Source organism: Dasypus novemcinctus, chromosome 22 (assembly GCF_030445035.2).
Source record: "Dasypus novemcinctus isolate mDasNov1 chromosome 22, mDasNov1.1.hap2, whole genome shotgun sequence".
Lineage (NCBI taxonomy): Eukaryota > Metazoa > Chordata > Mammalia > Cingulata > Dasypodidae > Dasypus > Dasypus novemcinctus.
In genome coordinates, this window is record NC_080694.1 from 59730455 (window position 1) to 59744232 (window position 13778).

Sequence of the window (13778 nt, forward strand, 5' to 3'; positions counted from 1 at the left end):
AGATGGCAATAAAGGCAACTGCGGGGATGGTATAGGTACCCTCTCTGATGGAGATAAAAACAGCGGTGGGGATGGTGTGGGTGTCGCACTTCCCTGCGTGGATGATGACAACGGGATACTGTTTAGGGGGTCTAGCTCATTTTCATTCCTTAGTATTGCCAGGGCATGAGTCATTACATAAGGCAGTGGAAATTCATGTTCATATGGCCCTTCTAAAATGGGCGAATCAGCACGGGATTTGGGGCGCACTTTCTCTGGGCCCTTTGCACAGTGATTGTTTGGTCTGGTCCCTGGGACGGCACTCCTCAGTTTCTGTATTAAGTAAATTCCAGCTTCCTTAGTCATGCACTTCCTTAACCAAGGTGGGTTTTGGCTCACAGCATTTTCCCAAGCATCAATGTAGGGGAATTGGTCTGGTTGCCCTGGATTTCCAGTCACTGCATTGTGGACTTTATGGATGATCTGGGGATCCAAAGTGCCTTCCTGGGGCCAGCCCATGCTGAAAGTTGCCCATTCTAATTGACAGAGCATCCTCAGCTTTCCTGGCTGAAACCTTATGCTGTACACATCTTCATGGAATGCACGCAGGAAGTTTTTCAGCATATAACCTAACGGGGTTTAACTATGTGTGTTTTCCATTTCCACCCTGTGCCGATGGTGCACAACAGTCCCTCAGGCCGTCCACTTCATCCGTCTCTGGCCACGTCCCTCACAGGAGCTTTCTGAGCCTCTTGAACTTAGCAGATTGGTATAAGCCCCCGATAAGGAAGAGGGTCTATTTGCAGGGACCCCCCCAGACTTCCCTTGATCACATGAGGTCATCATGGAACCATGGATCAGGACTCTGCACTCACCCCACACAAGTGATTTTCTGCATCTCAATCAGTCGCCACAAGCACATGCACACAACCACCCCCCTTTCCTTCCCTCAGACCTGGAGAGGAGACAGCTTCCTCCTGTATTCTCAGGAGTACTAGGGCCTCCCCTTTGAGAGTTGATCAGGCTCCCTCCTAATTTTAGAATTAGGCTTTTCCTACACTGTGCTCCCGGGGATCTTACCAGTCCTACGTGCAGAGCTCCTTGCTTTGTTCTCAGGGTCTCTCAAACCTTCCAGTGCCTCCGGTTCATCCAGGAGAGCCCCAGCGAAGACCACAACCTCTTTCTGGACTCAAATGGGGTGTCCAGGGGCACCCAGGGCTGGGTTTTGCCTGGGCCCTCCCTGCATCCTCGGAGACATCCGGGAGGGGCAAACAACTGTTGCCACCTCTGACCTTCTCAGCGCAATTCTGGACGAGCCCCCAAAATGTTGTATAGAAGTGGGGTGTGCACGTATTGAAGGTCAGGACATGAGAACTCTGAGAAGGAAGTTGGTTTATTTTGACCAGCTGGGCTCAGCGGACTCTTGTCCAAATAAAAACCGAGCCCTGAATAGCATTTTTTGGTCTCTTTTATACAGAGGTTTAACATTAGGGAGACAAAGGCTGATAGTATGCAAACAGACCTTTGGGTAGTTTCTTCACTGTTTGAGCTGAGTATCAGGTAGGTTATTTCCTCCAGGTGAGTTACATATTCCCCACATTGCAAGCCAGCTTGGATTTAGCATATCTTCCACATTCCATCTGGATGCAACCTTGAATACACCTTCAGTCTTACATCCCTTCTGAACATTCAAAGACTGTAGGGCCTATATTATGTGGACATTTTGGGGACTAGATACAGTTGGAAACAATCTTGAATTTATGCACAGGCTATATCAATACCTCCTTAAAGATCCCGAAGGTCATTTCTCAGTAACGTATTTTAGAATAAGATGTTTTTATTGTGAACTATAAAACACATACAGAAAATGTAATAAAACATTAATGTTTGGTTTACTGAATAATTATGAAGTGTATCTCAAGTAACCATTATTCACATCAACAGAACAGGGCCTTCTCCCATCCCTTCTCAGTCACAGTCACTTTCCTCCCATCTCAAAGGTAAACTCTGTCCTGACTTCTAAAGTGATATTCCCTTGCTTTTCTCTACAGATGTACCCCAAAAATGTTTATCTTTGAAAATATGTAGTTTTCTTCGCCTGTTTTTGAATTTTATTTACATGGAGTCACATGGTATATTTTCTATCTGGCCTCTTTTCACCCTCCATTGTGTATTTGAGATTTATTAGTGTGCTTGTGTGTAGCTGTAGTTTCTTGATTTTTAATTGCTGCTTAATGTTCCATTGTGCAACTGTGCCACAGCGTATTCATCCATTCTGTGCTTGAGGATCTTTTCAGTTGGTTCCAGCTTTGTACTACCATAAAAAAGGATGCTAAGAATATTCCTTTAAAAGTCCCATGGCACCCAGGTCAGCATGTTTTCATTAGGTACAGAGCTACACCTCACTGTCTGGGAAGAAGTACTCATCTAACTATGTGCCTGGTGAACTGAACATTTTTGGTAGGCTTCACTATAAAGTTACTTTTTATAGTATATACATACTTTTATAGTGGTTGTTGCTACACACACTTTTAAGAGCATTATAGCCCAAACCACAATCAGAACCAATCAGATTTAACACCAACAATTATTCCTTACTCCATATCCATATCTAGCAAATAGCTTGTCTTCCAGTAGGTACGTGGCAAAGTTGTTAAATGAATGAGCGAAAAACATGAATGGCTGATATTAAAATTTTAGCGAGGGAAAAATTTGTCTTTGGGATTCCTCTTATCATAGACACTCCTGAATTCAATCAGCAAATACTTAACAAGTGTCTCCTATATTTGAGGCATTCTTCTAGAAACCTGCGAACAAAATGCAGGAGAACCGCTGCCCTCATTGAGCTCACGTTCTGGAGGGAGCACAGAGTGGTAAGTGAAATAATGAGGTAAAATTCATAATATGGCAGATGGTGATGGGTTCTATAGAAAAAATAAAGCAGGGAACAGGGGTCAGGAGTGCTGGGCAGGGAGGACATTGTAAGTATAAATAGGATGGTCAAAAACACAATAGCTTCACTGAAAAGATGAAATTAAACAAAGACCTAGAAGGAAGTGAGGGAGTGAGCCATGCACCTGCGGGGCTCAGTGGGCTGTGGAGGTTTGGGGAGGGTGTGCCTTTCCCAGGAGATCCCGTCTTTGTTACTCAAAAGGGCAACCTTGCTCCTGACTAATACAGAATTGAGGAGGGTTCCTGGGCCTTGCCCCGTCTTTGTGTTTTTTTTTAAAGATTTATTTATTTGTTTCTCTCCCTTTACCCCCTCACCCCCCGGCAGCCTCCCAGTTGTCTGCTCTCTGTGTCCATTCTGTGTGTGTTCTTCTGTGATCGCTTCTATCCTTATCAGTGTCACTGGGATTATGTGTATCTTTTTGTTGTGTCATCTTGTGTCAGCTCTCCATATGTGTGGCTCCATTCCTGGGCAGGCTGCACTTTCTTTCACACTGGGTGGCTCTCATTACAGGGTGCACTCCTTGCGTGTGGTTGCACCTGTCTTTGTAGCAGGTTGAGTCATGTGTGATACAGATCTTCTATTCTCTTCTTGCAAACATAACTGCTCCGTCCTGCCCATGCTGAATTGGATAGTTGTAGAAACTTTTGTGTTTTTGTTCAGTTGGTTGATTTTTGGCTGGTTTTACCCCTTAGTCTATTGTCTCTTGCTTGCCCTCATTGAACCACGTTGAATGTCGGGTAGAACCTTTTTTTTCTCATTTGTTATTTTGCATTTTATTCCATTGCAGAGTTTCTGTGTGAGCAGTTAAATATCCAAATAGGGTTTTCTCTCTATTTCTTAGAAAAAAATGGACTGAATAGCAGGAACTGTTAAGTGATTGCTTTGATCTCCTGTCTTGCTGTGATTTGCTGGGCTAGGCTTGAAAAAGGAACTACTCAGCAGAGGTTTGGATGACCAGGACCATGTTTTTTGAGCCCTTCATGACCTGTTATTCACTTTTATTGAAAATCCTTTTAAAGATAGAATATAGTTAGGAAGACTCTGGAATCACAAGACTTTTTTTCAGCTAATTTTTAGATTAATTAATTTGTTATAGTCTGGGTTTTGTTTTTTCAATTTTTTATTTGAGCAAAATGTAGGTTTACAGAAAAATCATGGAGAAAATTGAGCTCCCATGTTCCTAGCCACCCCCGTTCACACATACACACAGGTTTCCTATGACTTACACTTTGCATTAGTGTAGGACCTTTGTTCCAATTGATGAAAGAATATTATTATCATTCTACTAGTAACTATAGTCCATAGTTTACATTAGGGTCCACTCTTTCTGTTGTACCATATTATGAGATTTTATATTTTTATTCTATTAACACAAATTCGACCTAAAAGTTCCCATTTTAACCACTTTCAAGCATACAGTTCAGAAGTGTTCATTGCATGTATGCTGTTGTACTACCATCGTCACCACCCTTCACCAAAACTTTTCCATCATCCCAAACAGAAACTCTACCAATTAAGCATTAACTGCCCATTCCCCACTCCCACCTGGGAGCCTGTTAACCTGTATTCTAGTTTCCAATGCTGTGAATTTGCACATTCTAATTATTTCATGTGAATAAGCTCTTACAATAGTTGTCCTTTCTGTCTGGTTCATTTCAGTCAACATGATGTCTTCAGCGTTCCTCTGTGCTGCATCATGTATCAGAACTTCTTTCCTCTTTGCAGGGCTGGAAAATCCCATTGTATTCATATACCGCATTTTGCTTGGGAATTCTTAGAGTTTTTAATGATGTTGTTCTGATGACAGTCTTCGAGGAGGCAGTATTTTATTTTTAGGACCCCAGGATATCCAAATCTTTCTAGTAGGTGGATGTTGTGGAGGACAATAAGAAAACTGCCTAATTGAGCCTCTTGTGGACAAACGTCTCCGCACTGGGCTAAGTGTTGGCTCAGCAGGCCAGCTCTGTCCATTCTCCTGAAAGAACAGCCGCAGATAGCTGCGGTGCTGTGAAGCCCTGAGCCAGGAGGTGGAGTGGGGTCTTCCGGCCAGAAAGGGTCTCAGGGTTCTGCTGGCCGGGCAGCTTTCGGTCCTTGTGTTATTCTAGAGCTTGAGGAAGCCAAGGCTACTGAGAAGATTTCCCAGGAGCAGAAAGTGAAATGCCTTTTCAGGTCTGAATGGACATACCCACCCCGAAGTGAGAAAATTAGAACCCCTGATGGAATGAACCAGACAGAAAGCCCGTGTCAGGAGGCAGAGAAATGCTTGGAAGTGTGATGGAGAAAGATTACCATGCAGGGCTAGTCCCTGGCCTTGGAGATCTCACAGCTTCTTTGGCATTTTGCTCCCTGGGAATGTCCTGGCCTCAGGGTTCTTGCTTCCTTCCCTTCTTCCTGCCCTACTTTCTCCCTGTCTCCTCCTTCCCACCCTGCCTCTTTCGTTCCTTCCTCCCCTTCTTCCTCTGCAGAGGTTAGGCACATGGGGGCCATGCGTTCCAGGTTCAGTGGAGCCACCGCCCGGCTCTCCCTCCTCCCCTAGGCTCTCCCTCCTCCCCTTGGCTCTCCCTCCTGCCCTAGGCTCTCCCTCCTCCCCTTGGCTCTCCCTCCTCCCCTTGGCTCTCCCTCCTCCCCTTGGCTCTCCCTGTTAGAGTGGAGCTTCCAGGACACCCCTGCCTTTTCAGCTGAGCCCCCGTCTCCCTTCCCAGGTCTGGGCTCCAAGCCCCTCGTGGAGATGAAGGGCCAGGAGGATGGGGACATCCGGCTGGAGTGCACCTCTGCCGGCTGGTACCCGCAGCCCCACGCGGTGTGGAGGGACCCCTATGGCGAGGTTGTGTCCGCCCTGAAGGAGGCTTACACTGCTGGTGCCGACGGCCTCTTCACCGTTGCCTTGGCCATGATCGCTAGAGACAACTCTGTGAGAAACATGTTCTGCTCCATCAACAACACCCGGCTTGGCCGGGAGGTGGAAGCAGGAATCTTCATTCCAGGTGAGCTCCCAGCTCCCTGAAAACTCATCATGGGGAGCCAGGACCCTCAGCAAACAGGCTGGAGGCCTGAGAGGGGGTGGGGTGGGGTCCTGGACCCCAAGGAGCTTGGGGCTGCAGCCTGAGCTGAGGCTGCTCCCTTTGTCAGAAGGGGAGATCAAGTATTCTAAAAACCCATGAGAGGTACCTCTTCACTGCAGGTAATTCTGACAATTTTTCTCATGACAGTCCTTGTCTTGTGACAATTTTTTAAGATTTAAGAACCATTGTAATAAATGGTGGTTGGTATGGGTGGCTGCTGAATCCTCAAGGATTTCCCAAGGGACAGAGCTGGGGAAATTCCCTATCTGCAGTCACTCATAAATTCATTCAACAAATACTTAGAAAGCTTCTCTTATGCTCAAGGGCCTGTTCTAGACACCAAGGATAAATCAGAAATCCCTGCCCTCATGGAATTCACATTCTAGAGAGAGGCAGAGAGCAATAAATTTAATAATAAGTAAAATGTGTATTATACTAGAAGGTGATAAGTACTATTGGAAAAGTAAAGTGGAGGAGGGGATGGGGCCCCCAGGGAATTGGGGGTGTTTTAATTATAGCTTGGATGGTCAGGAAAGAACACGTTCTCCCTGCTCCGTGAGCACAGGCTGTGGAAGTGAAGGGCAGAAGCAGGAGGGCATTGCACTACTGCAGGCAAGACGTGACGGTGGCTTGTCCCTGGGTGGTGGCCGTGGGGATGTGGCAGCGCTGCTCAGTTCTTATTCCCATGGTCCCATCCCATAGTGAGTCTGGGTATTTCTGCTTTTCTGGCTCCTGCACCCCAGGCCTGGCCATCATTGTGGGGTGAACCAGTGCAGGCGATGAGTCTCTTTCTCTTTCTGGGGGAGAAGCCAATAGACCGGGGACCCGAGGGCGCTCTTTAGATGTGCCCTGAGGGCTGTGCTCACCCACGGCTCTGGCTAAGTGGGCCTTCCCCGGCTCCCCTTGCAGAATCCTTCATGCCCAGCACATCGCCCTGGATAGTGGCTCTGGCCATCATCCTGCCCACCCTCATCCTCCTCATGGCCGGGGGCGTCTATCTCGTGAAGAAACTTCAAAAGGAAAAAGAGGTTCTGGCAGTGGAGAAAGAGGTTGAAAGTGAAGAAAAAGAAATTGCACAGAAGGAACTTGGGGAAGAACGTGTGGCAAAAGGTACAAGAGTAGGAGGGAGGTTCATGGCCATACAGAGGACACAGTTCAGACAGGCAGGAGCACAGGGACAGAGAAGGCAGCAAAGAGAGGGGCCACATGGGCTTGGCACTGTCACATCCCAGTAATTAACCCATGGGCGCTGGCTTTCCACGTCCTACAAACGCCGCCTTCGTTCTCTGGCCGCACGCAGCACTGCTGTGTGGTGAAGGAGCGCTGATAATTCCAGCCTCCTGGTCATCGTCCTTCCTGGACACTTGCCAATTCCTTAGGCATGGGGCAGGGGTGCGGGTGGGGGGCTGTTCCTAAAGGGCCCGTCCTCCATCATTTATACAAACCTAAGTCTCTTGGTTCTACTACTGAGAACATCCATTTATTTCTGTTTCCTTTTCAGAGCAACTTCAAGAAGAATTGCGTAAGTTTAGCGTTTTCTGAGTCACTCTGAGCACAGTTTGTGTTCTGTTTGATTGGCCATTGTCTTCTCACATCCCCCCTCTGTCCCTTTACAGGGTGGAGGAGAACCCTCCTACATGCAGGTGAGCACCTCTGACCTTCCCTCTTATCCCAACTTTCCTCCCACCCACCAGCCATCAGCGCACGTTAAAGTTAGAAGACTGGCTGAGAGGCAGCAGAGCAGTTCCCATCTGTAGCAGTCAGGGTTCTCCAGAGAAATAGAAACACATTACTTAAAAAATCTATTATAGGAATTGGCTCATGCAACTGCAAGTTCTGGTAAGTTCAAATTCCATCGGACAGACCAGAAACTGGAAATTCCAACAAAGGTGATTATGAAATCTGGCCAGTCCCTATAGTATAGTGCAGCCATAAGGTGGAAACTCCAATAAAGCTGTAGTTGAAATCCACAGGGGAAGCTGGTTGGCTAAAGTAGAGGCAGGAATTTATCTTTTAGATTTCTGAAATCCTCAAATCTGACTTTTAAGACTTCCAACTGATTGGATGAGGAGATGCCCCACAGTTCTGAGGCCAGTCTCCTTTGTTGATTGTAGATGCAATCAGCTGTAGATGCAATCAACTGATTAGATGCAAATCCATCTATGATACACCCTCACAGTAACAATCAGGCCAGTGCTTGCTTGACCAAATAACCTAACCAAGCACATGAAATTAATCTCACACCACCCAGGGCTGGATCCCAGCTCTGACACTGAGGAATTCCAGCAGTTCTTAATCTACCTTACAGTTTACTTTTGACAGCTTTTTCTTTTTCACAGTAGTTTAATCCTTGTTTACCAGAGGTCTGCCATATCTGTTTCAGTAGCCATTGCCCTTTGGCTCAGGGATTAAATTGAAAGAGGACAGCACTGGCTTAGCTGTTTCTAACCTGGAAGGTGGTAGAGCTGAGCACAGTTGAAGAGCCAGGTTGGGGGAAGGCAATAAACTTCCTCACACCCCTCTCAAGGATGTGTAATTATTGGCCAGGAATGCCTTCCTGCTCCCAGGAGAACTTGGGATACTCTGCAGAGAGAGCGTGAGGGGACAGAGAAGAGAGCTTCCCATCACTACCCCTGCCTCCTGCCAGGGGCATTTCTCATTTCATGATTTTATACTTTCTGCCCATAAACACCTCCGAACCCAGGTTTGCCAGATACCACGGCACTTCAGCCTTTCCCCTTTGGCACTTCAGCCTTTCCCCTGTAGCTAAGTGAATTTCAAAATGTAGCTGTCAGAAGTGTCACTGTGAAGAAAGGAGAATATCATTTTAACACTGGAGGGACCTGGCGGGCACAGGTAATAAATGCAGACTAAGACGTGTGCGGAATGCCAGGAGTCCAACGCATTTCCTACTCCCAGAGGAGACGCAGCTGGGGTCCTTGCACCCGGGCTGTTAGAGCAAAACTGAAGGGTGATATCCCCCCTCATCTCGGGCAGCTGGGGGGTACGTTTGTCTTCCTTGAACCTCTGGAGGGTGCCCTTGTCAGTCACTGGAATCACTTGTCATGGGGTCACATAGCAATGGCGCCCAGGGGACCCGTGACGACACCAGTCAGGGCTCTGGGACATGGGCTGGAACTGCTCTACGGGGGTGGGAGGGGGATGTGAAAACGGGCTTCACTGCCTCCTGGGAGGGATGTGGCCTCTTTTCTGGCTTAAGCCCAGCTGGAAGGTTTCCAACTAGAGAGGGTCCCGTGGAGCATGTGTCCCGACTAGAAAAGGGGACAGAACAGAGAACTCTGGAAGGAAGTGGGTGGCCGTGATATGGGCTCATTTGGTAAATGTTCTGAGCTGCTTAGAGCACCAGTACCCTTCCCCAAAGGCAATTCCCTGCACCCAGAGGTAGAAGTGCAGCTTGAGTAGTTCTGTGAGGTGCAGAGGGCTGTCACGTGGGGGTGTCCCACCAGCATTTGGGACCCTCTGGGAGGACCTGGATGGACACAGTTTCTGGGGCTCCCGAGGCTCCCATCCGACTAACCCCGTGACTCCCCCACAGCCGACGTGGTCCTGGACCCGGCCTCAGCGCACCCCAAGCTCTTCCTGTCCGAGGACCGCAGGAGTGTGTTCCGGGGCACCCGCCGGCAGGAGGTCCCCGACAACCCCGAGAGGTTCGACCACTGGCCGTGCGTCCTGGGCCTGGAGCGCTTCAGCTCTGGGCGGCACTACTGGGAGGTGGAGGTGGAGGACGTGGTGGTGTGGGCCGTGGGCGTGTGCAGCGCCGACCTGCCCAGGAAGGGCCAGATGGCAGCAGGCAGCGGTGTCTGGGCCCTGGCACAGTTCGGGAGCCTGTACAGCCTGCTGGCCGGCCCCGCGCTCCTGCTGCCACTGCATGAGCCGCTTGGCCGCGTGGGCGTCTTCCTGGACTACAAGGCGGGCGACGTGTCCTTCTACAACATGCGGGACCGCTCGCACATCTACACATACCCATGCTTAGCCTTCGCGGGGCCGCTGCGGCCCTTCTTCTTCCTGGGGTCCAATGACAGACCCCTTGCCATGTGCCCCGCGTTCGTGGGGGCGCAGGGGGTGATGGTGCCCGAGGCCGGCCTGGTGCTGCATGGAGCGGGGGGCCCGCCGCGGCCGCTAGTTCCACTCCCCCGGACCCTCTGGACTCTGGTGGCATCACACCCCTGACCACACGGGCCCCTCTCCCTGTTGGCATCAGGGAACCCCGCCTGGGTGGCCCTCTAGCACCCACGCCAGGCCCCCGCCGAGCCGGCCCCTCATCTGGCAGCTGCTTTCCCGTGGCAGGGGCCACTTGCAGGAAGGCTGGTGCTGCCACGTTGGAAAGGCAAGGGGGACAGTGCGTGGAGGTGCCTGCGGGAATCCACTGCTTTCTCATCAGGGTGAGGCGTTCAGCGCGGTGAAGCTCGAGTGCGCACTGGTGCCGTGGACTGTGGATGCAAGGGGAGGGCTGGAGCAGCAGGCCCCAGGGGAGGGGGCCACCAGGGAGCCAGAGAGCCGGGAGGGGGCCACGGCTGTGGGGTGGTCACACTGTGGTCCTTGGAGCTGGTGGCCCATCCCCACCCAGCTCTAGAATTCCAGACCACACAGTAAAGCTTCCCAGGCCTAGAGCTGTGGGGAGAAGGATGAAGGCGGCACCCACATGTGGATCTGGCCTGGTTCAGGGTCCCTGTAGCACACCAGGGGCAGCCTCAGCCTTCAGGCGTGGCTTCAGGTCAAGGCCCCAGCTAAGGAGGTGAGTTACTGAGCCAAGCTGGCCAAGGGTCCATGCTTGGTGCAGAGGGCAGCAGTTTCAAGCTTTTATTTTTTTAAAGGAGGTATCTGGGATTGAACCCAGGACCTCATAGGTGGTCAACCCCTGAGCTACATCTTTTCCCAAGTTTCAAGCTTTTGAAACTTAAAAAGTATTGTGGACTCCAAAGAGTTTTTGTGCATTTGAGATATGTCTGAGAATATTACTGATTGAATCTGAGAAAGTTTGAAAAATGTATTAATTTATATTAAGATAAAAATAAATCAATTAGAGGTTAATAAAAATGTGTTTATGAAAATAACTTATTTCCAAAGCAAACTAAATTTTAATGAGAAGTGTGGTAATCTACAATCTATCTTAATAGAAAAGACTGGATTCTCATACCTCCTTCTGCATCCCATCTGTGATGATATCAGGTCATGTAGCCTCTAGAAAACTTCACTGTATGTACGTGAGAAAATGAGCATGGCAAATAATGTCTTACTATAATTATGGAAATAGTTTTGACCTTGTGTCTCTCCAAACACATATCAGGGAGTCCCATGTGTCCCCACACCGTATTGTGAGAATTGAGATAAAGCATCCTGGAATCGAATTAGACAGGTAACATGATGGCTTCAATGGCGATGCTAGGATTTTAGATAATTTAGGATCCAACTTTAAAATTGGGTAGGAAAAATGTTTTTTAAAAGTCCAAAATTTCAACCGTGCAATCACAAATGGACACAGTCTTGAAAGAATAGGGATCATATGCAAATAGCTGATTTCTTAAGACAGCAGATGATGGGTTGTTTATGGGTATGTGTGTTTTGGCTTATTTTTAGTAGGACAATAATATAATTTTGAACTGTTCTAACTAAAGGCACTAGACCCAGCAGGATTGTTCCATCTCCTTGTCAAAGCCTCCTTGTATCACTTCCAAACAAAGGGATCTGTCCCATCTCCAGAGCTCCCCAGTCTAGACCACCGGTCACACTGTTCCCACTGGCTGCAGGAGCGCCCCGCCCTTCTGCCCACAGCTCCTGCCCTATCTCAAAGGCCGCCTCAAGTGTAAGCTCCTCCTTTAGGAGACGTTCTAGGGCCTGTGATTCCCAAGATGGCATCTTCTGTATTCTTTGCTGAAGTGTGTGAAGTACTTTTTTTTTTTTAGGAGGTACAGGCAATTGAATTGGGAACCTTGTACAGGGGAAGTAGTCGCTCAACCACTGAGCTGCACCTGCTCCAAATTCTTTTTAATTTTTAATTTTTCCCACACCAGTGTTTCTCCCCTGCCATAGTTGAACCCCTCTGTGATCCAAAACTTCTTAAAAATGAAACGTATGATTTTGCCAAATTCAATTAGTAGGAAAATGAAATAGAAATGACAGGTTTCAAGATGAGAAATAGAATACATACTAGTTTAGAAAAACTGAAATACAGTAAAAATTAAATTGGAGTACTAAAAATAAAAAATATTATAAAACTTTCTTTTTGATATTTTGCCTTTCATCACTGTAATAGCTGTTGCCCTGTATGTACAGTGGCAAGGCAATCTCCTCCATTCCTTCCTCAGTGTCTACATCCTTTTTCTTTTTAACTTAAAATTTTGTCTTTAAAAAAGTTTTAGAACACAGTAAAGTCACATATACAATATAGGAGAGTCCCATATATCCAACATCAAACCCTTTTCCCTATTCTCCACCAATGATCTTTTTACATGTTCATGTTATATTTGCCACAGCTGATACACATATAGAAACATAGCTACTAACCATGGTTCCTTTTTGGTTTACAGGAGGTTTATATTTTAGACTATACAGTTTACTAAATTTTTAGTTACATTATGGTTTACCTTTTATACTATACACTTTCATAAATTTTTGGTGAAATTTCAAATGTCCAATATCCATCATTCCATGATCTTGTGGAACACTTTCATTGCCACCCAGTTATACCCCACTTCTATCTCTTCTATTCTTCTCTTTCCCTCCCCTCAGGGCCCACAGCTTCACTGCTTGATGGACCAGATTCATAGATACTTGCCACAATGCTGAGGGCTTGACATACTAGATTGTCCTCCTGCATTTGGGAGCCACCAGTGCTCTCAAGAGACACCCTTCCCTCTGTTTGAGAACATCAGGCTCCCCAGGATGGGGGTACGCCTTCCTACTCATTGTATGGGTCTCCACCCCATGATATAACACAGGAGGACAAGGTGAGCACTCACACACTCCCTAGAAGCCTGCCCCTGTGCCAGATACTCCACATTAAACACCTTAAACAAGCTACCATTCCCTATTATATTTTCTAAAGAGTTTTTGCAGCATTATACTTTCAACCACATACTCAACAATCTCCCATGTTCATGTGCTCCTCCCAACCTTCCCCCCAATTCCTTGGACCATCTGACCCATCCTCACATCCCTAGCCCTGCTCAAGCCTACAAATCCCCACCCAATAATATCTCTGTGTCCCCATTTTATCCCTTCCCTGCACGACTGCTTACCTCCACTGTATCATAGATTTCACCCATGTAGGCGTCAGCTCACAACCTTCCTCTCCCCTCCCCCCAATTTCCAGTAAGCCTTGTACCTGGGAAGTAGTCACTCAACCACTAAGCTCTGCCCACTCTACCAAGTTCCAATATTTAATGCCCAGGTGCTCCTACTCATGGTTTACCTAGACCCACTGTGTGTGCATCTTCCTTTTCTTCAATTATGCACTTTGATGTTTATGAGGAATCTATTGAAGAAATAAGGCCACCTTCTCTCTTCATTGCCTGGGGGCTGATCCTGAACTCCACGTGAGAGCTCAAAATTGTGGATGGCCCTGGCTGGTCCTCAGAGCCCCAGGTGCAGTGGAGACCTCCACCTCAGAGAGCTGAAATCTGGATGAAGTAGACCTGTTCACAGAGCCGCTTTGTGGATCATCAAAGACACCTCCTGGGTGAATGGCCTTTCTTGGACAAGAAAAGGCGGTAGAGACTTCCATGACACCTAAATTGTGGAATTGATACTGAGTTCCTTCAGCG

At 47.8% G+C, this 13778-nt stretch overlaps 1 protein-coding gene across 2 annotated transcripts in view; it reads left to right on the forward strand.

Moving 5' to 3' along the window:
* Positions 1-11041, forward strand: part of LOC101414996 (butyrophilin subfamily 2 member A2-like) — a 20798-nt gene extending 9757 nt beyond the window's left edge. For both annotated transcript variants that reach the window (XM_058285365.1, XM_071211011.1), the window contains 5 exons: positions 5635-5916; positions 6904-7104; positions 7496-7516; positions 7611-7637; positions 9551-11041. In XM_058285365.1, coding sequence (XP_058141348.1) covers positions 5635-5916; positions 6904-7104; positions 7496-7516; positions 7611-7637; positions 9551-10185 — 1166 coding nt within the window. In that variant the 3' untranslated portion in view covers positions 10186-11041. The remainder of the gene's footprint in view (positions 1-5634; positions 5917-6903; positions 7105-7495; positions 7517-7610; positions 7638-9550) is intronic.
* Positions 11042-13778: the final 2737 nt, after the last annotated feature.